General features: G+C 40.1%; 1 protein-coding gene across 2 annotated transcripts in view; it reads left to right on the top strand.

The window, feature by feature from the left end:
• The window catches only part of adamts7 (a disintegrin-like and metallopeptidase (reprolysin type) with thrombospondin type 1 motif, 7), a 79874-nt gene extending 53138 nt beyond the window's left edge, over positions 1-26736 (top strand). For both annotated transcript variants that reach the window (XM_026162719.2, XM_080307157.1), the window contains exons 17-24: positions 3387-3513; positions 5378-5591; positions 6558-8327; positions 8616-8768; positions 11410-11583; positions 12531-12677; positions 13334-13496; positions 26520-26736. In XM_026162719.2, coding sequence (XP_026018504.2) covers positions 3387-3513; positions 5378-5591; positions 6558-8327; positions 8616-8768; positions 11410-11583; positions 12531-12677; positions 13334-13496; positions 26520-26662 — 2891 coding nt within the window. In that variant the 3' untranslated portion in view covers positions 26663-26736. The remainder of the gene's footprint in view (positions 1-3386; positions 3514-5377; positions 5592-6557; positions 8328-8615; positions 8769-11409; positions 11584-12530; positions 12678-13333; positions 13497-26519) is intronic.
• The last annotated feature ends 369 nt before the right edge of the window (positions 26737-27105 follow it).

Below are 27105 nucleotides of genomic sequence, written 5' to 3'. Positions count from 1 at the left end.
CTGCCTCTGGTTTTGGATGATCTGGTAACAAGATTGAAGTTCAGATTGGTTAGTGTTAGATTGTAACATAAAGATTAAAGCTGGGAGATTTTTTCGATACCAGGTGTAGAGTTTCTGTGTTTACTTCTTTGTGTGTTTTCAGGATTGCATCTTTGGTATTTTCATGTGGTTTACTTCATTCCTCATTTATGTAACTCTTTATTTGTCATATAGCTCTTTAAATGTTGTTTTAAATATGGATAAAAATGACTCTATCCCTTCTGACTTCTGTTTCTGGAAAGCACCAGTGTATGTCTTCTTTTTCAATAAGATAAAAGGAAATGAAAATACGTAATTGAATGGTGTTCAAAGTTCAAATCCATTTTAAACTGCCAAATGGGTATAACAACAAGCTTCTGCAACCCCTAAAGCTTGTCCAATTTTGCCAAGTAGTCTCAGTGTTTAGATATTTCTTTCCTCTTCTTTTTTCAGGCTTTTATTTTATTAGACATCATTTATCTGTATAACCTGGAAATCTGTATTAACCTCCCAAATAGGGGTGTTGTTTTGAGCTTGAAGATCAGTCAGAGCCTTTTCAATGATAGTGAAACTAAATCAGTGAAACTGTTGTCCTGTTCTCGGAGACAAATGAAAAATAAGATTTGACTTTGCTTTCAAATGCATTTTCAAGAGTGATGGCCTTGGATGAATTTAATCATGCCAATACTTGTAACAATAACAAGCTTCACCGAGTGTCTTTCATTACTGCCTTTGTTGATCCTTTCATAAATATCACTTTACAACCACCAGCGAGGAAATTCCTATTGAGCCTCGCTTCAAGTAAAAACTGCACACAAACCAAATTGTGTTCCTTTACTAAAGCATTGATAATGCTTTATTGTTTAGTCTTTTTGTTTTGTTTTTTCAAAGAGGACAATTTTTTATAGCATGGTGACTCAGTGATAAATATCGCCGCTATGCAGGAAAAAAGTCTGAGCCTCACGATATAACAGCGCTCTTCTTGTTGACCATTTCTTCCCAGAGTTCAGATCACTCCTGGCTTTAAACCATGATTCATTTTCCATCAGAGATATTTGGATGCCACTCAGTTTCTTCATCCTGATCACCAAAGCTGAAACATCTGCATATGTTGATGGAAATCATTTTACTGAGTGGGCTGTCTAGACTTGGTGGGATTCAGAGATTTGGAAGTGAAAGGCTTAATTCTGAAAATGCCATAAGGGCAGCAGCAGCAGAAGTACAGAAGAGCTAATACAATAACCTCATCTGCTTTAGTATTCGTTAGTTAGTACACGATAAAAAGACAGTACAATGGTATATCTAGCTGGAGATTCTTTATCTTCCCTGGGTGTCCCTGTTTTACCCACATTCATAAGCTTCTCGGTGTACCAAGAATTCATGATAAGACAACATTATTTGTCCAAGTAGTGTTTAAATTTAGCCACAAACATCATGTCATCAATATGGGGTGTTTCTCTGTATTTTCCCCCCATATCATTTCTTTTCTTCTTTTTTTCTCTGTGCAGCTTCCAATCTCACATAGCTGTCATGACCCTTAAGATGTATCTTTGAAGGTGTAAATTAGCTATCAAATGTGCATTGTGGCCCTCAGCAGGATCAGAGCAGAGGGCGCTGTGAACTGAGGGTTGTCTTCTGCTTCGACAGGATGAAAGTCCCCTCAGGAGAGTGAGAGGAATGATGGAGAGCGTTATCACATGAGATAAACCTGTTGTCAGCCTATTAGGTACAGTTAGTGCAGTGCTTTTTGAAACCATAAAGACTCACCATCCGTAAATGCACACCACGATTCTGTTGATATCTTTTCTTGTGGTGTAACCATTTAGCGTCAGGTGGCTAAAATTAACAACCAACAAATTTGTAAAATATTGGATGAGAAGAGCTACGTGACACGGGCTTCGAGAAGCTTTGAGAATTTGGTCGATTTTTCGTTATATTTTTTACATGTACGTAAAAGCAAAGGTAGCACTGGAACTGGAGCAGTTGGTACTCAGCATACTGTTAAAATTCAACAGGACTGTTCAAACGTTTAATATTTAATCAGAATCCTTTCACGTTTAAACATGCACATATTTCAAACACTGCCTACAGAGACTTTTAAAAAATGGCTTTAAAATTTTCTATATATCGCTTAAATAAAGGAAACCTATCATCATTAAAATGTTTTTTAAATTTTTTTTCACAGTTCTTTTTTCCTTTCTTCTTAACTCATCTTGAGTCACTATTTTTATTTACCTTGTTTTAATCATTGCCATTAAATTACTTTTACTAGTGTGTTTGTTTATAAATCTGTTATTGGTTGTCCATATGTTTGAAATAGAACGATAGCTCTTAACTGCCTAACCACAGGCATATGGATTTAGATCAAATATTTATATATTAGTCACAAAAATGCAGATTCTTGGTTTATCTGCAAAATGGTTTATTGACTGTGATGCTTCTCATGAACACCTCGAGCCAGCGTGTCCCCAGGTATTTTCAATAGGAGGAACAACGGGACTGAATGCTGACCAAGGAAGGTTTTGGATATGAGTCATCCTGAAAGGCTGGCGCTACTCTGACAGGAGGCATTGTCCTGCTGAAATAGCCACAGGACAGTGTGCAGCCACAAGAGTGGCACAGCTACAGCTTGGAGAACCTCATCTTGGTACCTCTGTCCAGTCAGGCTTGCCAGCAGTGCTGGCTTTCAGCCACCAGTCTGGCCTCAGTCGCCTTCAGTCAGTTGCAACATGGTGGCTTAACATGACAGTGTTGTAAATACTGGGTTTTTTTGTGGATTTTAAGACTAATTGTGTGATACTGTAGTAAATTCGTGTTTGGTAAACGTATTACCAACCCCTCCATGAACTAAAATCAACTGGAATAGGCTTTGACTATGTTAGGGTTTAAAGTGATGTTCTGAAAAATGGATTTAAAGCAAAGATTCAAAATGTGTTTCATACGTTTTTTTCTTCTTCGTCTTCGTTTTTTGGCTCATTTACATTGCTCGCAGCATTTATCTCAGCATACACCATTTCACAATGAAGTGAATGAATCAAAACACAAACGTGCCAGTGTAGCAGTCTTTTTTCTTAATGTTAAATGGTTCAAAATTATTTTTGTTGTGAAAGCTATGGAACGGGTTTGCAAATAAAATGTACATTAAAATGGGCAGCTCTGTTTTTCCACTTCCACCCATATTTTTAATTATGTTGTAAATGTAATCCTTTAGTTTAGTCTGTTAACATCTTTTTACAGCCCTTGGTATCGGATTCAGTTTTTAAAATGTGTAACGGATAAATATGTTGCCACTTTTTGTTTTGTTTCTTATAATCATTTATAAGTTGTGTACTAGATGTCACAGAAAGTTTCTCTCTTCTGTATTTCAGGTGTTCAGAGGCAGATTATCCACTGTGTGGAAAAGACAACTGGGATAGTTGAGGAGCACTTCTGTGACCACTTAACCCGACTTGACCACAACCAAACCAGCTGTAATAAGGATCCTTGTCCAGCCATGTGAGTTGGGGTTTTTTGTCTCCCAGTTTTACAAAAGGACACGTGCAGTGTTGGTACTTTAACCCTCGCACACACAAAAAATTCTGCGTGCTCTACAATCATCAAACAATCAAAGCTGCCAAACCTAAAGTTACAGCAAGTTTAATATTATTCTACAGAATAAATTTCCATGTTGTAACAGTTTTTAATTAACTCAAAAATTGCAGTTTGACATTTATTTTAATTTACTTTTTCAAGCCTTTGAAGACAAATTGTTTTTTATGTATTTTCTTTTTTCAAAAAAATTACCTTTTGACTTTTTTTTAATTGGACAAGACAAGAGAAGTGAAATAGCCAGCAGGCATTTTTACTTCCATGCATTTTACACCACCAAAGTACAGCCTATCATCTTGTTTTAAGAGCCCAGTGTCTTCTTGGAAAAGGATGTTTGGCCAGTGGATCAACCCTTCTCTATGGAGGCTGCAGGAGTGCCATTGTTTACGCTTTTGTGGGATGTTACAGTTGATGTTCAAAAGACAGTGCTTGAATTATGATCCATCCATCCATTCGCTTCCGCTTATCCTTTTCAAGGTTGCGGGGGGCGCTGGAGCCTATCCCAGCTGTCATAGGGCGAAAGGCGGGGTACACCCTGGACAGGTCGCCAGTCTGTCGCAGGGCTAACACATAGGGACAGACAACCATTCACTCGCACATTCACACCTAGTGACAATTTAGATTAATCAATTAACCTATCCCCACAAGCTGCATGTCTTTGGACGGTGGGAGGAAGCCGGAGTACCCGGAGAGAACCCACGCAAACACGGGGAGAACATGCAAACTCCACACAGAAAGACCCCGGCCTGATGGAGGAATTGAACTCAGGACCTTCTTGCTGTGCGGCAACAGTGCTAACCACCGTGCCACCGTGCTGCTTGAATTATGAATAACAAAAAATTTTTTTGCAGAAATAATTAATCATTTATTTATTTGTTTGTTTGTTTCAGTTCATGTGGAGAGTCTAAGGAGCTTGAAAAGAAGGCGTCCTTAAAGACATTTCACCTCTAATCCAAGAAGCTTCTTCGGATGAGAGGTGAACCAACTTCAAGGACCAGACGCCTTCTTTCCAAGCTCCTTAGACTACAATGACCTGGATGACAGAGAACCTTCACAGACATATTCATGTGGAGATGATTTTTTTCTATATTTAGTAATGTTTAGATTTTTTTACAAAGACAAAGTTTGCCACTTTTAGTTTTCTGTGAGGAAACTTTGGAGTTGCATAAGGAAAAAGGTCCGATGTAAAACAAATAAAATAAAATAAATCTACACAAATCAAATATGCAGAGCTCCCTGCTGTTGCCATGCTTTGTTAAAAAGTGAGTGAAAAATATCTTCTTTATTTCTCTGTTAGATGTAAAACATGCCAGTAAAGATTTTGCATGTAGAAACTCTATAACAGTTTTTTTAGAGAATATTTATTTCCAGTGTCGATGGTAATCTATAAAAGTCAATTACAACAGACACACATCAAATACAGGCAGCGAGGTTTATATTCATAATGGATGGATGGATACATTCTCACTGTAAAAAAATCAGCAATATAAAGGGTAAAAATACTGTTATGTATGCATAGCCTTTTTTTGCTTGAAACTAAATGTCAAACATAACTTTGAAAAAGAAAAAGAAAAAAAAAATACAATGAATGCTCACTACATTGCTGCATGATAATTAAAAAAAAATATGTATGTACGTACGTACATACGTACAGCCATCTAAAACCACCAAGACTCATCTTTATTGTCACAGTCATTAAATACACTCTTATTCTACACAAAGCATAGCATTGCATTTGAAATCAGTGTAATCTTTGTGTCTTGTTGTGTAGATGGTGGGTTGGGGAGTGGCAGAAATGCTCAGCGAGCTGTGGGAGCTCAGGCCAAACTAAGAGGACAGTTCTTTGCATTCAAGCATTAAGTGCGGAGGAGCAGAAAGCCCTGGAGCCCAGTAACTGTGAACACATCCCCAAACCTGAGTCACTATCCTCCTGCAACACACACATCCCCTGCCCAGCAGACTGGACCACTGGCAGCTGGTCAAAGGTGAGTGTGGGTCAGAATCTGAGGTTCAGGTGTAACCAGACAGCAACCTTCACATTTGGGGAAAATGAATTATTTACTAATCGTGGAGAAAGTTTTCTAGTTTTTTCTATTTTGAAAGCATTCATTCACACAGAAAATTTTCACATCTCAAGCTTTTTGAAGTATAATTCAGTTGTTTTACACATTTAGTGTTACTGATCATTTAAGACACTGCTGGTTGCTTAAATGTCTTTTGTGTAACTATTCTCTGACTCTATTACACATAGACACAGTGTGGAATAAGGCAAGAAGCCAGATTTAAGGGTGTTTAAATGTGAGCATTTATACCCTGACCTCTCCCTATTCTCAGCATTTCTCTGTACTTTTTTTTTTTTGCCAGGCCTTTTTGAATGGATATATGAAAATCTTTTGTCCAGACCAAATTGTTTCTCCACAGCTGTTTGAAGGATGACCATAAATGTATGGTTTAGATAGTCATCTCCTTCAGTCTTAACTGCTCAGCCTGTTTGTGACAAGGACTAGTTGAGAAAGATATAGCATTAAGTGAAGGTATGGCTGATGCCCTTCCCCACACAGTACCAATCTTAACACCTCCTTAGCCTTCCTCAGCTACCTCCATTTCAGAACTCCCTGCTGTCCATCCTCCTCTCAGATTAACCTGCCTAGACACATGGCTGTCATGACTGGTGAGGTGACAGCTGGATCATCTACACTAAGTCTAGACCCCTGATCTCATCAGTCCTAAGGTCCTGAAGTCCTGTGCTGCCCAGCTGTCCTGGAACAGCTCTTAAACCTGAGCTTGATGCGGGTACCAGCGCTATGGAAGACATCATCATATTGTTTTCCAACAGAGCTTTACACATTTTATAGTCTTTGTTATGTTTTTTAAGCACATTGTAAATCTACAGAGCTGTTGCATGGCTTAATAATGCTTTGGGCTTTTCTTTTTTTTTCCCCCTCTTACAGTGTTCACTGTCTTGTGGAAGTGGAGTACGTCACCGTAATGTTACCTGCTCTAGAAACACAGGGGTTGATTGTGACCCCCAAAAGAAACCTTTAGCTGTTAGTACCTGCTACATCCAGGAATGTCCACAGATTGTCGATAATTTTGGAGGTTTCGACTGGTCTGGAAGTGGCTGGTCCAGCAAAGAAGTGCTTAATGAAATAAACCCCATACCCGAAGTCAAACCTCCTGCCAAGTACAGCACCACCAGAGAGCAGCCAAGAGTTCATAACGACCTTAATGACATCGTTGAGGGAGATTTCCACTACCACAACAACATTGAAAATACTGATCACTCTCAGGACAACTATGTCCCGGTGGATGATTTTTACTATGACTATAACTTTATCAACTTCCATGAAGACTTGTCAGATGACTTTGAGAGCAATGGAAACATTTCAGTCAGTCACGGTTTGAGTGTTTCGCAGGAGGTCGAGCCAACCCACAGTGTAAAAGAAGATGCTCACATAGAAATTGCAGCCACTCCCACAGCTACTTCAGCCGTTCCAAAGCCCACTGCCTACACTTTGGAAACAGAAAATCCTCAGAACACAAAAGTGAACGTAACAAAGGACAGTAAAAATGCAGCGGCAAAAGAGGTTTTGCAAACAAATTCTGAAAACTTGGATGACTATCTTTCTGAGGATTTTCTTCTGCCTGTGTCGACCACTCACTCTCCACTACTGTCTACAGCTCAGCAATCAAAACCAGCGGCAGAGAAGCATGGCATTCTGTGGCTGCCTGAAAACATTAGTGCAGTGCCTAGTCTGGGTTCCACTACAAAGCAGCCTTTACAGGATGTGAAATGGGGGCAATATGCAGAGGAGGCTGAAAATAACTATGACAGCTTCAGTGAGGAGGAAAATCACACTGAGGATGTCACTATGACTCCAAAGCAGACTGTTTCTACTCCGAGACAACAAACAGCTATCAATACTCCTGACTCTACTGTTGAAGGGGCTCAGGAAACAAAGGAATATGATAATTATGACTATATCTCTGCAGACCAAGATAATGTCGAGAGTCCAGAACCTTCAGGTCCCCCCACATCAGAAACTACAATTCAGATTAAGACTGAATTTCCTCTGGATGAAAATACTGCAGAAATACCTCAAGCCAGTGGGTCAACATTATTTTCAAATGCCTTCACAATGGATGATGTCAACACGGATCAGACTAATTTTGATACATTATATGCCACTACCGAGAATTATTCACGGGATACCGACAGAGACCTCAGCACAACCTCACTTCCTGCCTCTGAGAAATCCATTCCTCCCCCTGTTTCCTCTTTGCTCATCTCAGGTAACCAAGAGGCCTCCACATCATTAACTGGAACAGCAATCATACCTCCTACTCAGTTTTCTCCAGCTGATTTCCCAACGCATATGATGAAACCGATTCCGTCAAAGCCAGAGTTCACTAAAACAACTGGAACGTATCCCACATCTCAAGCTCCGTTGTTTGATGTAGTGAATTATGACTACAACGAAATAGCCTTTCCACCCGTGGTGAGGAGCGGCATTAACAGTGATCCTGGCTCTTCATACCAGGTTTCAACAAACTCAGGAGCCACTCCTCAACACAGCACAACATCAGCACAAGACTCGGAGTCGCCCACACCTGCTGTGGCCTTTTTGCCAACCGTTCCAGCTGTCCTAACATCTGTCCAAACTTACGTCCACACACAAAACACTGCAGCTGCCTACTGGATTGCTGGCAACTGGAGTGCTGTACGTATGAAATAATTTACACATTACACCTGCTTTTATTTTCCAGGCAAATAAAAAACACAAAATAAAAGCATTATCTTCATTCTTTAGGGACAGGATTTGAGCTAGGGTTAACACAGCAAGCGTCAACGTACATAATAAACTGCTTTAATACCGAAAACATCTCTAAATTTCAAATGTGTTCTTATCCACAAGCTTTTCTTGTGCGTGCTGGTTTTCTTTGTGCATCCAGCCTCAAATTGTGCAGCACAAAATGATTCTAATATGAGTTATTATGTTTACGAGCAGTGCTCCACCACCTGTGGACTCGGTGCTATCTGGAGAACTTTGACTTGCAGTACTGGATCACAGTCGGACTGTGATCCCGCAAAGAGGCCCGCACCTGCCCAGAGGTGTTACCTGCGCCCATGCTCTACATGGAAAATTGGGGAATGGAGTAAGGTGAGACTACTTGTTTTATATATCATATATATGTATATATCATATACAAATCAAAAGTTAAATAAATAAAACTGTAATACGGTGGACTTTTCTATTTACTATTTTTTATTACGGCAGGATTTTAGGCAACGGTGATTTGTCTACGACTTTGGTCTAGACTGAACTCTAATATCTCCGACTGGATTTGCAAGTCAAAGCTTTGTGTCTGATATTCTAGTTCAAAGTTGGACAACAGCTAACATTATGCATGGTGTAATAAATGTGGGCATGTTGGCATTTTGATGTTTTGTTTGCATTGAGCTCAGTGTCGTGTTTACTCAGCCTCATGCAGACTCTGACGTGGCTGTAGACTTATTTTTTTGCAGTCGTATTTTATAGTTTTTCAATAACAAACAAACAAACCGATGCAATGTTCCCCACCCCCTGGGATTACAGATACACGATGGAAAGAAAAAGAAAACAGCTTTGATATAATACATGGAGGTGGATATGAATAAGATAAAGCTAGTATACATTTATGGAAGGAATAAACATCATTGCATTGTGATTTGCCGCCTTTTCTTTTTTTACACATTCCATGAAAAGTCACAGAAAGGGTTTCTTTCATCCACATGTTGAAAGATGGAGGTTTGTCAGAGAGAAAATGTTTTCAGGCCAATAAAGATGCAAAAGCGATTGTTTTTGGTTGTGCTGCAGGAACCATGAGCTCTAAAAAAAGAGACCTTGAAAATGAAGATGTATGTACAGTGTTATTTTTTTCTGCACAAAAATGACAGGGCTTTGAAAGAAAATCTTCAAAAATTCCAAAGTCCCAAAACATATGAGCTACAGTAGCTGGAGCTTCGTGGCAATGTAAACATGCTGGGGTAACATTAGGATATGTTTTTTTACAAGTTTCACCGTTGACCAGTGCAAATGATGTACCAATTTAAACTGAATCGGACTTTGTTTAATGCAAAGAGAAATATGAAAACATTCCCCGGGGAGGTCAGTGTTAGATCCTGTTGCCATGGCACCTTTGTTTTTCCCCATGAGGATGGATTCATACTCTCAATCTTAGTGCAGACTTTAGACATATTACCTTTTCATAGAAGTAAACCAAGTTTTTCATCTATATCATTACTGGCTGTTAGATATTGGAGCCTGAAATGCTTACTAAGAAAACTGCTAATTTATAAAATATTTATAAAAAAACAATTCATAAATAAATCTGCCTCAAGTAAACACGAGTGTTCATTTTACAAAAAGATTTCTTAAAAAAGAGCTAGACCATTGTTTCTGTGCCCAATTCAATTCAATTCAATTGTATTTATATTTCGCCAAATCACAACAACAGTCGCCTCAAGGCACTTTATATTGTAAGGTAGACCCTACAATAATACATACAGAGACAGTTTGACTCTGTTGTAATGGGGTAGAAGAGAGAAGACAGAAGAAAGACCAATGCATGTATACTTATGGGTCGTCTGTCCAACCCAATAAGCTAAACCAGCACTAGAGAAACGAGTGATGTGAAAATATTTTTGCAATGGACCTGTTCCATACAACGGAAGAAATCGAGTTGTGTAGTTCTGTAAACGCAGATTTGGGTAAGAAAACGAGCGCCATATGGAAATGGTACAAAAGGCAGAAGAAAACCATCATTTTGTTTGTGTTAAATCTTCTTGTTTCCAGCTCTCTGTGTAAAACTGAGAGTGATAGGTTAAAGTTGTACCTTTTTGGACAGGTTGGGCAATGAGAAGAAAGTTGTGCTTGTTTAAAGATTTCATGGATTAATACACTTCTGATCATCTGGTTTAAGTTATACTAAATTAAAGGCAACAAGAATTGCTGGTAATCCATTTTTAAAGCCATCCATTGACTAGCCTGACTAGATACCAGCTTTCTGGGGTGGAAAAAACTCATTAAAATCACATTGCAAATAAGCTTCTTTATATTCATGGGTTACCCTAATGAAGGCTACAAGCTAATAAAGAGCAAGACAATAAAGCTGCCCTTTATACTGAAAGTGTTGCTGATGATTCATCCTCTTTAGACTTTCTGCTCTTTGCAGACCTTGGAAGTAAGTGAAGTTGTGCCTTTTCTGCCTTCACTAAGGTGTGAAGCTGATTTCTAACAACAAGTCCGCATCCAGGAGTCAGCTGGTACGTTTTAAGTGTTTACTGTCAGAAGCACTGTGATACAGAAAGAAAAAAACAACACGTTATATTTATGATGTCATTGACTTGCTTTTACAATATCAAACACTGAGTCATTAAACTTCATGCACATCTCACCTAAACACAAAACATATCCCGAAAACTTTACTGAATATTTGCCCCAGGTATCTAGCAGTTAGCTCAAGGCTAACATTACATTGAAAATGGGCTAACACGCTGAAATTGCAGCCGTTTCTCAACTGTTACACAAAACTATTACTGGTAAGCTCAACACAACACATAGTTACTGCTTACTGGCATGTGCTCTTTCAGGCACAACAGAAAAAAGATGAACAAAAAGTGGAAAAGACAACAGTTTGGCTTAAAGGCCTTTAAATGTAGAGAAACTGCAGCAAGTCTGCTGGTACAAAAAACACATGGTCAAATTCGCATGTGCCAGAAGACTATTCTGTCTCTAATTGTTGGGCCATGTGTTTTCACAGTGCTCCAAGAATTGTGAAGGCGGCATTAAACTGCGGGAGGTTCAGTGCTTTGACCTGAGGGACCAAAGACCCCTTCGACCTTTCCACTGCCGAGCCATGTCCTCCAGGCCCCAAACAACGATGCCCTGTAACCTTCAGCCATGTCTTGAATGGTACACCTCCTCCTGGGGTCAGGTCAGTAATATAAAACAAAGGGTTAGTGACTTTGTGATGAAATGCAGTTCTGTATACACAGATAAAATTTCTCAATTCAATAAAATTGAAGGCAATGCAACATTAGATTTTATCATTGTAGTGGAAAAAAGAAAAAATCTGAAAGAGTCAGCTGGTAGACACACTGTGTTTGTCTATAATTGCCTGCACTCAAGAATATGACTTTGGCTGCAGGGTTAAAGACAAAGACTTTGTTCTTTTAAGTGGTTTACCTGATAATCTTTACGTAACAAAAATGGTCACAGTTAATGGCTTATCAATGTCGAAGAAGCCTCCACAATTAAATTTTTATCAAATCAATTTTAAAAAATTAGCTTCTTGGAAAGTTTAGAGGGAAAAAAGGGCATTAAATGTCATCTGTAGTAACTCCTTGTTGAATTTAAATTTCTTCTTGCATCTAAGCTTTGCAGTCATCTCAGTCAAGGCTGTAAGGCTTTACACTTCAAAGTATAAGAGCAGAGTTTCTATTACTTGTACAATATGGCCATGCTCCTCAATATAGTTGACAGATAATAGAGGTGCGTCCACATGGCTGTCATGATTTGGTGTAGGTGTGTTGTGCCAGTAACACAGCCGTGATGTTTTATTTTCTTTTAACAATGCTATGAAAGGCTGTGGTTACACATCTAGATGCTGAAAACCAAAGAGCCTTATAGGTGTCAGGCTGTGGCGTATTTATGGAATCTATTTTCAATTTTTACTTAAGCCATCAAATTATTTTTGTTGTACTCGGTGTTTTTGATGGGGGGGATTACTGTTCTTTTTTAAAATTCGGTGCTGTGTTTTGTGGATTTTTCAACATCCCCTTGGATTTGTTTAATGTCTGAAATCCACAGAATCAATCAGTCAACCTAAACACTGAGATTTACAGCCTCCATGTGTTTGCTGTTGTGCTCTGGGTTGTTCAGTGCTCTGAGGTGTGCGGAGGAGGTCAGCAGCAGCGTATCGTCACCTGTCCAGAGGAGGATCAATGCGACAGAGACCACGAGCCCAGCACCATCCAGTCATGTAATAGCCATCCTTGTGCTCAGTGGCTTACCGGATCATGGGGACAGGTACTACGAAGGCATTGCTGATTGCATTTAAAAACCAAAATCACGAGAACATCCCTGTCGTTGATGAAGCATTATTGCTTGAGGTACGAAAGGATCATGATTACCTTGCATAGAAGGCTACAAAATAATTTGATGTCCATCCTGCTATCATGGATATTTCATACTTCATTTCATACAGCGTTTTTTTGTTTTTTTTCCTGAAGTAGAAATCCTTAAACAAAAATTGCAATCCTATAAAAGAGTTCATTGCAGACTATTCACGGTGTATTGCCAATGTAACCTGGTCACACGACCAGAATCTTTCAGGGGATTTCATGAGACACCCACATGAGCACAAGTGTTTGAGTAGAGTTTAGGGAGAATCAGTAAGGTCAGAATCAGTCAATCAGGGCCAATCAGGAGCGCTGAGGCAGTGTAGCCTCTCAGATTCACCTTTTAGATTGAGAATGTCAAAAATATACTATCCTCCTAACTGACAGCTGAAGCAGTTCTGCACGTCTTGTAATAGTCTAACTGGTGTCAGTTGAAATGTGGCCCTTAATTGTCAATCATAAACTCGGAGAAGAGTTTGGGGAACACTGATATTATTGTACAAGATAAACGTTGTTTTACTTGCCTTTAAAACACATTAAAATTGTTTCCCTCTCTTCTTGCAGTGTTCAACTTCTTGCGGAGTTGGAGTGCAGCATCGACTTATTAAATGTGTTGACACCAGGGCTGAGACAGATGGAGAAGTTGATCAAGCTCAATGTCACCACGAGCCACCGCCTGAGAGCACCCGAAAGTGTAACACGCAAGAGTGTGAGAGCGTACAGCCTGGTGAGTACGTTCGAAAGGAAAAAATATGGTTATTTGGTTAAATATTTCCCCAATTCCACAAAAGTTGGGACGCTGTAAAAAATGTAAATAAAAGCCGAATCTTATATGTTGTCCACAGTACAACATATAAAACAGTCAGTGTTTAAATTAAGAAGATGTGCCATTTTAAGCATCTCCCCTCAGTCGGTAAACATCTGGGAGCTGTGGAGACCAGCTGCTGGAGTTTTGGAGATGAATGTTGGTCCACTCTTGTTTGATAGAGGATTCTTGCTGCTAAACAGTCCCATGTCTTCTTTGTCGTATTATTTGTATCATGATGCTCCGAATCTGGAGTCTTCTGTTGCCAAGCCGTGCCACGATAGCTGCAGCAGGAACTTTTGTTTAGCTTTGTCAAGCTTAAACGCACACAGCCTTCCCTGGAAAAAGACATTATGGAGGATATTTTCCTCTAAAGCCGTTATATACCTTTTAGCACTGATGGCCCTTTTGTAAACTGCAAATGTCATAGGGACTGTTGCCTGAGAACAAGCCAGATGGTCTCTTTCCATCCATGTTTTCAGAATTTAAAAAAGTGTAAAAACATAAAAATAACTAATGACAGAATGGTTTTCTAGAGAAGACGACAGCATTTCTGGATTGTGTTCACCTTTGGCTGCTTGTCTGCACAATAAAGGTTTAACCTGCATTTATGGATGCCACAGTGAACCCTGTTGGGATATATTACTGCCAAATTCAAAATGAGCTGAAATTATGTATGAAATAGTAAAATGTCTCACTTTAACCATGTTTTCGATTGTGATTAAAATTTGCTCTCAGGAGGTTTCCAAATCATCCATTTGTTGCCATTTACATTTTACACGGTGCCCCAACTATTTTGGAATTAAGTGTTGCATAATGTGTGTTTATGTTTATTATAATGATTATCCAGCTAATCCTCTATTTATGTAACACACTAACAGAATTATTGTGATAATCAATGATTACAAAGAGCACTTAAAGACTGTTGCGCGCCTGTTGCAGACGGTTCAATTAAAAAGATTAAATTAAAAAGATTGTGAGGATTAACAGATTTATATTTTGCTGCTGCCAGCAAGTGTAGTTGTTCTCACTAAGACAGGATTTTTTTTTAAACCTTCCCTAAATATTATATGTCAGTGTTAATTCAATTTTAAGCCTGTTTGAGCTGATTAATGCCCTGTCAGGGTGCTGGAGTACAGAGCAGGAACATCAAATCTCAGCTCCTTTTTTTTATTAGCATAGTACTGGTTTATTGAGTAGTGCACGTGATTACAGCATATCAAACTAAAACCAGTGACTCATTGTGTGCTAGCTAATATGAAGTGGAGAAAACCTAATGATACTACACTTTAAATGTTGACTTATGATATTTTTTTAAATATGACATTAAAGGATGTTATTGTAAACAATGATTAGGATCACTAAGGAAACATAAAAGCAACAAAGCTTAAGTCTTGACCTTTTTAAACAGATGATATTGAAGGAAATACTGAAGATGATGAACAAAAGAAATATTAACTAAGAATGATCAAAACACACTGCCAATGTCCTGCAGCCATTAAATATCTTTGTGTGATCGGCTCCAGTCCCGAGCTAATCTGATATTTTAAATAAGTAGAGGAAACTGATTAAGAAGCAGATGTGGGTTGTTTTTTGGTGTGTTTCCTTTTGTGTTTGATAGCAAATAATTGGTTCTAAACATGTTAAATTACTCAAAATGTCATATTATGATTTTTTTTAAAAGCGCTCCAAAGCAACGATTCTCTTGTTCCAGCCGAACCAATCAGCTTTTTTACAGTAGTTGCACGCCAAATGGCAAAATGTAGGTCTGCGTCATGTATTGTGACAGAACAAACTCATATGCAACACGTGATCAGACAGAAATAATGTGTAATTTACATGAAATTCAAATCTAGCATCCACCACTGCTTCTTCTTCTGGGTGTGAGGGTACTGGTTAAAATGGCAATTACGTGGAGCTTCAGCATGAGTTAAGATTGTAATTCCGACATAATCTCCAGTGACATTAAGGCGGAACAAAATGCATAAGGGGTTAAAAGAAAACAAACCCAGTGATGTGGGTGACTTAGTTTTATGTGATGTCTGTTTCTCGCAGTTGAGCCTTGCGTGGCTAGATAGCTGGCTCAATTTCCCACCTGTATTGTGCCATCAAAATAGTGATGAAAATAATAATAAAATTCAATTACAATTGTTATTTATAGTACAAAATAATATAAGATAAGATAAGATAAGAAAAGATAACCTTTATTAGTCCCACACGTGGGAAATTTGTTTTGTCACAGCAGGAAGTGGACAGTGCAAAAGTTATGAGGCAAAAACTAGTACAGAATAGAATAAAATAAAATACTATACACAGTAGAATAAAATAAAATAAATATACAATAAGATAAAAATAGAATACAAATACAAATACTATATACAACTGAGTAAAAATACAACGATGACAGAAAGGATTATTGCACTTAGTATTATTGCATATGTATGGATGTGTGTGCTTGATCAGTTAAAGTCTTTATTATGGAGTCTGACAGCAGTGGGGAGGAAAGACCTGCGAAATCTCTCCGTCCCACACCGTGGGTGCCGCAGTCTCCCACTGAAGGAGCTGCTCAGTGCTGTCACAGTCTGCTGCATGGGGTGGGAGATGTTGTCCATCAGGGATGACAGCTTAGCCGCCATTCTCCTGTCACTCACCACCTCCACTGGGTCCAGAGGGCATCCTAGAACAGAGCTGGCCCTTCGGATCACCCTGTTCAGTCTCTTCCTGTCCCCAGCAGAGATGCTGCCGCCCCAGCAGACCACGCCATAAAAGATAGCAGAAGCCACAACAGAGTCATAGAATTTCTTCAGGAGTGGGCCCTCCACTCCAAACGACCTGAGTCTCCGCAGCAGGTACAACCTGCTCTGCCCTTTCCTGTAGAGGGCGTCTGAGTTATGAGTCCAGTCCAGTTTATTGTTCAGATGAACACCAAGGTACCTGTAGCTGTCCACAGCCTCAATGTCCATACCTTGGATGTTCAGTGGTTGCAGTGGAGAATGCTTGTGCCTGCGGAAGTCTACCACCAGTTCCTTGGTTTTACTGGCGTTGATCTGGAGGTAGTTCAGCTGGCACCAGTCCACAAAGTCTTGGGTCAGACCTCTGTACTCCTTGTCGTCCCCATCAGTGATGAGGCCGACTATTGCAGAGTCATCAGAGAACTTCTGCAGGAAGCACTGGGTGGAATTGTGGGAGAAGTCTGCAGTGTAGATGGTGAAGAGGAACGGAGCCAGAACCGTTCCCTGTGGGGCCCCCGTACTGCAGACGACCCTGTCCGACACACAGCCCTGAGTCCTCACATACTGTGGTCGGTCACCTCACCTCACTCCTCACTGGAGTGGACCATCACCTCACTACCTGGATCCTGGACTACCTCAAGTCCAGGATCCAGGTAGTGAGGTGATGGTCCACTCCAGAGTTCACCAGCTTGTCCTTTAGAACCAAGGGAAGAATGGTGTTGAAGGCACTGGAGAAATCAAAGAACATGATTCTCACAGTGCTTCCAGCGGTCTCCAGGTGAGCGAGGGAACGATGTAGGAGGTGAATGACGGCATCATCCGCTCCAATGCCAGGCTGGTAGGCAAACTGAAGTGGGTCCAGTGATGAGCTTATTAGGCGCCGAAGCTGAGCCAGGACCAACCGCTCCAGGGTCTTCATCAGGTGGGATGTCAGAGCCACCGGCCTGTAGCTGTTGAGGTCCTTGGGGCGTGAAGTCTTTGGCACTGGTACAACACAGGAGGTTTTCCAGAGCTGTGGGACTCTTCCCAACCTCAGGCTCAGGTTGAAGAGGTGCTCCATCACCCCACACAGTTGGTCCGCGCAGGACCTGACGACCCTCGAGCTGATGCCACCTGGACCCGCTGCCTTCTTGCCATTAATCCTCCTCAGTTCCCTCCTAACCTGGGTGGTTGAGAGAGACAGGCTGGAGCCTTGTGTTGAGTGTGTATTGGATGCTGTTGTTGGGGGTGGGGGGGAGTGAGCAGGGTGAATAGAGGAGGTGTGAAGTGTCTGAGGTGGAACAGCAGCAGTGGGGGTGGGTGAGTCTGCAGCCGATGTTGCAGACTGCCTCATGGCTGAGTCAAATCTGTTGAAGAAATGATTCAGTTCATTTGCCCATCTCACATCCCTCCCAGGCAGAGAGTTCTGCTGTTTGTGGCCCGAGATGGTTCTGAGGCCTCTCCAGACTTCACCAACGTTGTTTTGTTGAAGCTGGTTCTCCATCTTCTGCCTGTAGCTCTCCTTCCCATTCCTTATCAGTCCCCTCAGCTCTCTCTGCACCCTTTTCAACTCCTCTTTGTCTCTGGATTTGAAGGCCCTCCTCTTCTGCTTGAGGACGGTTTTAATTTCTGGGGTAATCCAAGGTTTGTTGTTGGAGAAACACCGTACAGTCCTGGTAGGTACAGTGTTATCCACACAGAAGTTTATATAGTCAGTAATGCATGTAGTAAGGCTGTCGATGTCCTCACCGTGGTCATCACAAATCACCTCCCACACAGTCGACTCAAAACAATCCTTAAGAGCCTCCTCGCTCTCCTCTGACCATCTCTGTACTGTGCGGGTGGCTGGTGGCTCCCTGCGCACTAAGGGCTCATACACAGGGACAAGGTGCACCAGGTTGTGATCAGATCTGCCCAGGGGAGGGAGAGGTGATGAACTGTATGCCTCTTCTGCATTGGCATACAGTAAGTCCAGTGTTTTATTGACTCTGGTTGGGCAGGTCACAGGCAGGTCACAGGCAGGCACAGGTCAGCAATTTCCCCACGGGGCTCAATAAAGTACAATAATGTACACACTTTCTTCTTTCTTCTTCTTCTTCTATACTGGGTGAAGGTGGGCAGTGTGGAGTCCAGTGAGGCATGATTGAAGTCCCCTGATATTATGAGAAGGGCTCTCGGTGATTGTGTTTGCAGTCTGCTGACCACAGAGTGGAGAGAGTCACAGGCTGCATCCGCGTTGGCCGAGGGGGGGACATACGCTGTTATCGCGATAACATGCGAGAACTCCCGGGGCAGGTAGTACGGACGCATGCTAACGGCTAACAGCTCAATGTCTCTGCTGCAGAGTTGCTCTTTTACAGTGATGTGCCCAGGGTTACACCATCTGTCGTTCACAAAAACTGCCAGTCCCCCTCCTTTCCTCTTACCGCTGTCTCTGGTCCTGTCCGCTCGCAGCAGCTGGAATCCCGGTAGTGTCACGCTTGTGTCCGGAGTTAGCGATGTTAGCCACGACTCCGTTAGCATCATGATGCTACATGATGCTACATTCGATATACAAGGTGATATCGAAGCAAATCTACAAAAAACCATTGCAACAGAGGATCTATCAGCGTTTCTTTAATGGTGCCACATCACAAAATAAGTGGAAAGACTGAGTACGTTAGCCTGAAAGGCCTTCTTTGTTAACCGGGCACGCACAAGATGAACTGAAACTTCCTTTTCAAACGAAGCCAAGAAGGAGATATTTACATTCAAAGCTTCCATTCAAAACTGGAGAATTGCTGGCTGTGCATCATCTTTTTTTTTTTTTTTACTCATTCTTGTTGGATCAAAGTTTTCACTTTCGATCTTTTTTATTAAGTACATTCTGGCTCTACAATAGCCTCTCATTACTGTAGGTGATTGTAGACGAAGGTCACCTACACAGAGTGAGGTATAGCAGCCGTTTTATAACATAAGTGGTTCTCTCACTCCCAACTATTCAGTTCTTTGGCATTTCTGCTGTATATATCAGAAATGAAATCACAGTGTTCTTCAGAGGGCAGCCTGTTGGAGTCTGAATGCCATCTTTGCTGACATTTTGAGAGCACAGAGGAGTAAAAGTGTAATGATAAATATTTGAGGCTTGTGTAACGTGGCAGCAAATATTTGGCCATGTTAGCTTTGTGTTTCACCCTCAGTTACAGTCAATAATGTGTTTGTGGATTTTCATTGGAATAAGGTAATCAGATGGTGGCAAAGGTTATTTTTTCCTCCCTGTTGTCAATAAAGCCTGTTTGAGCTGATTAATGCCCTGTCAGGGTGTTGGAGTACAGAGCAGGAACATCTCAGCTCCTAGCGCACATGATTGATTGATATACCTTTATTAGTCCCACAAGGGGAAATTTCATAAGGCTGCCGACCTATTGCACGCAATGGCGGCGCCATCTTACCCTCCGACCATACATACATTACACAAAACATCACATGGGGAAGACAGGTCAGAGAGGTACAACAATGGAAAATGCACCACACGAGGAAAGATAAGGAGAAAAAAATAACTCCCCCCAGACTGAGCTCCAGCAGGGAGATCAGTTTGAGAACAGAAAAAAACACCTCTGCACAAAGCACATGAAAAAACTCTTAATACACCAAAGAAACACATGACAAGCAACAGGGGTGGGTAAAGGATGCAGCATCGGAAGGGAATAAGCATCGAAGGCGTTTGGAAAGGTAGTGGGGATGAGTGTGTGCATATCAGTGTATATGTATGTGTGTACGTGTCCAGAGTTCAGCTGAGACAGTAAACAGTCTTCCAGCCAACCCAGGTGGCCTTGCATGGAATGGGAAGGAACAGACTAAACACAGTCGTTATCAGGGTGTAATTATAGCATATCAAACTAAAACCAGTGACTCATTGTGTGCTAGCTAACATGAAGTGGAGAAAACCTAATGATACTACACTTTAAATGTTGACTTATGATATTTTTTTAAATATGACATTAAAGGATGTTATTGTAAACAATTATTAGGATCACCAAGGAAACATAAAAGCAGCAAAGCTTGAATCATGACCTTTTTAAACAGATGATATTGAAGGAAATACTGAAGATGATGAACAAAAAAAATATTCGGAGTGTGCAGTATAATAGATTTTAATGGATTTAAGTCTGACCTTGCACCACTGTTTTTGCATCTGTTCAAATGAGCCCATTTCTTGTGACATAAAGCAGTTCTCCTGTCTAATCACTTGAAGTATCACTCCACATCAGAGCTTAGAGACGGGTATTAATTCAGTGCCATTCAGCGAGAGTGATCACAAATATAAACTGGACATAGATCATAAACATTTCTTGCTAACAGGGGACCAGGCGTGACAGAAATGTAAAGCGATGGAGGAGACGCGTTTCAGTGATCTATATATTTTATCTCTTAAGATAAGATTTACGATCATTAAATTCCAGCCACAAATTCAAAGGTGTGGTGTGCGTTCGCGTGGTCAGTGATGGGGAAGCACGGGAACCTTTTCAGATATGAATTAGACAACAAGCCATCTGAAATTTTACGAAATCTGGATTCATGTCAATTTATCACTGTGATATTTTAACAGACGGTCTAATCAAACCAAAAAATCAAACCCTTTTTTTTTTCATGATTGATTTCAGTTCATGATTTCCAAAAGCTTCTCTAATTAAAATCCGATGAGACGTGGAGTGGAAGATGAAGAAGAAAAAAACCCCTTTGACTTTCACTGTGAATGCGCTGTGCTGTGGCATAAAAACGTGTAAAAACATGTGTGGAGCTGCGTGAAACCAAGATATATTTTGAGTCCTGTATGCCAGACAATTTACCGAGGCTGTGTGTCATTAATATCCTACTAGGAAGCAGTGGGTGCTTCTCACCAAGATGAGATGAAATTGATGCGAGGTCATCCTTCACATGGACATTACACGTGTTTTAGAAGCAGGGATGCATTCGTTGGGACAAAATCAGCGTGGCATTTTCTCCCTTTGGATTTGTTAATTATGCTCTCTTTAAGAGCTCAGTCTACCGTACACCCCCCCCCCACACACACACACACACACACACACACACACATACACACACACACACACACACACAACCTTAACCACAGCAGAGGCTCTGAAGTCCTGATCATGAACTCTGACTGCAGAATTAATATGGATGTTTTCCTTGGACGTCAATAATCAAATTTTACTTTTTTTACTGTTTTTTTCTTTTATTGAATATGTCAGGTTTTTGTTACTGAACTCGCTATACATCTCAAGTCTAATTTTGGTGAGGTCAACCAGATTGTATGAGCTCATCAAGTACTGTCAGAAGTAGCTTAAAAAATCAGCAGATTGATGATGTGCTAGAAATAGATATTTTTCTGTGAAATCTAGATCTAGCACGTAGTCAGTGACACAGTTTTGCCAATTTTTTAAGACACTTCTCTCATCTTGACTTTATTTATTTATTTATTGTCATGTTGTCATAAGTGAATTGCATTTGTGCTTTGCACGATCACAACTTCAAAGCAACCCAAGATATAAGGCCTACTTCAAGGTATGAGTGTAGCCTGAAGTAGGATCATAATTTACACTTAAACCTGGAGATTTTTCTTTCATTTACTTTTTGTAAGCATAAACATTAATTGCCGCTTTGTTTTCATTAAGTATTGACAGCCTGCAGGTTATATTTCTTGTGGTTTTGTTTGTCTGTTTAAATGGCACACCACTTCTTTCAGAGATATTAGCTATTATTGTTACTCCCCTCGAGTCTTATTAAAGCTCAACTTGTTCTTTGCGTTTAACCTGACATTTATTTTGGACAGGAGGATTCTGCGACATGCCTCAACATGTAATGATGTCCACCACAGCCGATAGAATGCCATCAGAACTAAAAGAAATACAAACTTAAATGAATATTCTTAATAAAGTCCTTAAGTGTTATATCTGATGAGACATTCCAACAAAATGATCAATAAAGTACACATTACACCTCAAACTGCGGTAATTGCACTGGAATATCACGCAACACTCGCGTATTTACATACAACGATAATAAACAAAATAAAACATTTATCTCATTGGCCTCACTCAAAGGGAATAAACTTTCATCTTTACATCGTGGGGAGTTCCAAAAAAGCACTCTCTTATAACTTTCTGTAGACGTGCAAACCTCGCGGCTCTTCTCTTAATTAGCTTGCTGAGTGTGACAGCCAAAAAAAAGCCCTCTTTGCAACAACAGACGGAACTATAGAAAAGGTTCCATCCTAATTGCACAGTTAGCACAAATAACACATTTAAACATATAAATCTAATCAACAAAACATGAATTACTATTTATTTATTATTTCACCTACTTATTGTTTTAACCTTAACTATCTAATAAAATGAACTTAAATGCGAGAGTTGCCTATGACGGCAGCAACAATTATAATGTTAGGTAAATAAGAGGGTGCTGGTCTTTGGATGGGGATCTGTCAGTCTCGAGTTCATTTTGAAGTAATGCTGGACTGTTGCTTCAGTAGACATGTGCTGTTTGCTGTTTGTTGTATCTTCAGGGCAGGGCAGAGGGATTTGGTAGGCCAGCACAGCAACATTGTGACATAAGTTCTGCAGTCTGTGCATGTTGTCTGGGAAAGGCCACAGGGAGAATAGTGGGAGGTCAAGCAGATGCATGACCTACATACAGTCTAAGCGTCTGTCTGCAGACAAACATTCCCAAAGCACAGAGTTAATGCAGGATACTAATGAAGTTTTCATATAACTTTTTGCATGCAAAAGTATCTGTCTTGGTTTCATAATATCTGTCATATTTTACTGAAAATTAAAATCCAAATACCGAAACTTGGAGTACATAATAGATAAGTGCCATATATGGGGCAGGGCGTGGGAGTGGGGTCCGCTCCTCAATTTCATCTGCAAACTAGCAGCCCACATGCCCCTCAGAGAGCATGCATACTTTACTGAAATGGTATATCATTCACCAGTGGAGGAGTTTGGAGGCCACAAAAACATGAAACGATTCTCCAGCTGCCGTTGAACTCCACAGACCAAGCAGAAACATTTTCCGTTTCTTCATTTGACGTGAGAGGAAAAAAAGTCTTCAATTTGAAATCACAATGTAGGACAACGGTTCCCTCATGTGTTTCAAACTTTATGGCATTTGAATAAAAACTATTTTTTATGTTCCTGGGAGTCCAATGCAATCAGGCATCGTCATCAAAATCTCTTGTGCTGTGACATCGACATCATCGGTGGTGTTACAGAGAGAACTGTAATCGCTCGTTCATCAGATTTACTTCAGACTCAGTGGGTGTTTGGTAATGAGAAGATGTGGGAGGTCAGGCGGCCGCGAGAATGTAAAATATCCACACACAATCTCAGTGTAACTGCAACTGCACTAGTACTGTAGAAAATGACAATATTGAAGGCATAACTAGTGTTCTGGTTCACTTTCACTTGTCACATAATGTTGTTTTTGGCAGGCATCTCTTTCAGAGCTAAACAAGAGTGAGTCCTTGACAAAGTGCACAGAAAAAGCCCTAAATAAATGAAAACTGAGAACTGAAATTAATATGCAAATGAAATTTAAAAGATAATCTTTTTTCCCAGCTTGGCTCTAATTCTCCCATAAGTGTCAAAAACATAATTACCCCAAACTAATTTAAACAAATAGCTGTTTGTCAGTGGTGAAAGAAAGTTTGTCATTTAAAGTCCAACAGATTCAGAACGTTGCTTTTGCTACATTATGCAAAACTGTTGTTAACTTTCACTGTTTAATAAAGTGATAATAATAAAAAAATACCAACTTTTATTCCATTTATTTATTATATGTGAAATGTTTTAGTTCTATATATTTTAGGTCATTCAACTCTTATTTTCATTTTTATCTTTTTATTTGTCACTAGCTTTATAATATAAATATATTTCTAGAATATCTATGTCTGTACAGTTTATAGATAGTAGCTCACAGATGCAGAGACACATCCACTGCAGACTGTCATCCAACCAAAGCCTGCATTCACAGACCGTGAAAAAATACATATAACTGAAGAGTCCCATAGTCCCACTCTTCTCTTTTGTTGTTTATTATTCTTTACAGAAAGAGGAATAGAAAGAGAGGCGCAGTAAACAGGAAATACTGTGCACTGAGAGGCAGCTGTGAACTGAACTGAGTGACATTGCAAATTCTACATAGAGGAGTTTTGAGAACCTCGAGCGGTGGGTTTAGGTTTATATTATGCAGAGAAAATGTTTAAATAGTATAACCATATTTAGAGTACAGACTAGTACAGTGTGTTGTTAAGAAAAAGTAACATTTTTATCTTGATAGGCCACCTCGATATATAAAAATATATTGAGTGAATGGTGATTTTTATCTAACACCATTTTCCCCCCTTTCACATTTGCCTTTAACATCTGCTTTCCCTCTGTAGTCATCTCGATTGAGGGGATGGGCTCAAAGGCGGAGGATCTACAGCACTGAAATATTTTTGTCTGTTTAAGCCATTAATAGTTGCCTTTGTTGCTCCAAAATGTTGATATTAACCACCAAAACGGAGATTTCAGCAGCGGTGTGTGGGCTGTTTTCTTTCTGCTTTTCTTTTTTCGTCCCTCTCTTCCTTAATATTTTTTCAGCAGTGGTGGGTGTTTAAAAAAGGAGGGTAGGCAGAAAAAACCCAGCTCCTCAGATGCTCTTAAAAAATGTTACCCATGCATCCACTGGTATGACCGTGTGCGCACAACAATCAAGTGTAACTTGCATTATAAAAGTGCTTTCAGTGCATACTAGCAGTAGAAATCTGTTATGCAAATGCCGGTCCATTTATCACTTTAAAGCTTTCTTCACAGGCTAAAGTAGGTAAACACATTCCTTTTTTTGGTCAATGTTCTTCCTTTCCATGCTAACTCTGTGCTTAATACAGCTCCATTGTGTGAGATCCATCTTTATTTTTTTTTCCTGCTTATACAAAGTCGTTAGATGTCATCACATGAAATGGAGCTCAGCTTCTAATTTATAAACACAGACAGATTGTCAAAATGTTGCAATCAATCTGAGTCAGTCTGCATCTCGATAGGGGCATTAGTTAGCGTTGTGTTCGGGCTAGATTTCTATATGAAAGTGTCATTAAACAGAGGCGCATTTACCTGCCATCCTCCAGCAGCTACATCACTGCGGAGGGATTTTGTGTGATGAATTTCTGTATATGTAGATGGAAGCAGATTTAGAAAGTTTCTCTATCAAAGCTAACTGCTGTTTTATCACATAGCAAATGGGATATAATTGCCAACTTAACCACATTCAGTCACAAACAATCCCAGTCTTTTATTTTGGGGGCATTTTTAGCCTTTTTTGGACAGGATATAGATATAGAGAGTAGACAGAAACAAAATGTAGGAAATGGTACAAGGGTGCCTTGCTGGTGGATGAAATAAGAATTTCTGACAATATGCACTGGGTCTAGAATATCTAAGGGTCTGGTGCAAGAAGTACTTTAGCACAGTCACAGGAAACTCTTAATTTGTCTAAAACAAATGAAGACAATGCAACAGCAACACTGAGCACTAGAATTAGTGTTAATAAAGGGGCACATGAGTACCGCTGATCAACTATTTCTCCAGCATAAAAAGACCATTAGTTTGGATTGACAACACTGATGGTTTTTTTTTAACATTCTTTCAGGATTTATCAGCTTACATCTCAGACACCTCAAAGTCCGATTGTTTTGTGGAAAATGTGATCCCAGTCTTTAAATATATTAGAAATATGCTTACGAAAGCACGGACTAATGCTAGGCAATAATTACATCTGGAGCTGAAAAAAAGTTAATTTTCCTAAGTAGACATAAAGCTGTGTTTTTACTTGAAGTCCCACGTTAGTGTTAAGAGTTGCCTTAATACACTTATTGTGCTTTTGATGCTTAAAAGCAGGCATTTACGAGATCACACGACGCCGCTAGTTGATTTCATCTCCACATTTCTTTCTCAAAGAGCTCTGGTTCGTGTTTTATACTTCTGAGTTCAGAATCGAGGTTAAACTATTTCTCCTGTACTTAAGAACAAATTAAAATTACTGATTCCTTTTATTAATCCCCTTTTGTATCCACTCTGTGTCATTTCAGGGGGTCTTGCTTACTTATATATCAGCTTGTTGAATTGTCAGTAAATGTGACTTTGTGTGTCCCGAATGAGGTCTGTATTTAACCTTTGCGTGTGTGACCTCTGTTTGCTTCTCACCTACACAGGAACAGTCTGTCTCCACGATCGGCTGACATTTCGTTTCTGTCAGACACTTCGATGGCTCGGCCGTTGCCACCTCCCCAACGTACAAGCACAGTGCTGTAAATCCTGCAGCCAGCACTCCCACTTCAGCAGGCCTCGCAGCTAAGGTGCAGCTCACAAGCACACTGATTGTACCACTGAGTGATGTAATCTAATCATCATTAAAAGTCAACAATCTGAGCCCTTTTTCTGAACTACGGACTGGTTATGAATCTTACACACACCTGGACTCTGCATGTTTGTGCTGATGAAATTGAACAAGCAAAGTAGTGAGATTGTAAATATTTGTTTGCTGCACATTTCTTTGTTACATTAGACATGGGAGTATCCAATCAATGTAGCCAGCAGTATGATGCATTTTTAGATATCCGGTTGTTCAGTGATGACGCGACGAATCCTACTTCCGGGTCTAAAGTAGTCTGCGTTTAATATGGCTTTTGTGTTGTTAACATGTTTAATGTTATGTATTTTCTTCTATTTGATCTCAAAAAGCTCCTAAAACAGTCAGTGATCACTGTTGACCTCCCTCGGCTTTTATTACCACTAATC

This window comes from Astatotilapia calliptera, chromosome 1 (assembly GCF_964374335.1).
Source record: "Astatotilapia calliptera chromosome 1, fAstCal68.1, whole genome shotgun sequence".
Classification (NCBI taxonomy): domain Eukaryota; kingdom Metazoa; phylum Chordata; class Actinopteri; order Cichliformes; family Cichlidae; genus Astatotilapia; species Astatotilapia calliptera.
The sequence above is the reverse complement of the archived record's forward strand: the minus strand, read 5'-3'. Positions and strand labels throughout refer to the sequence as shown.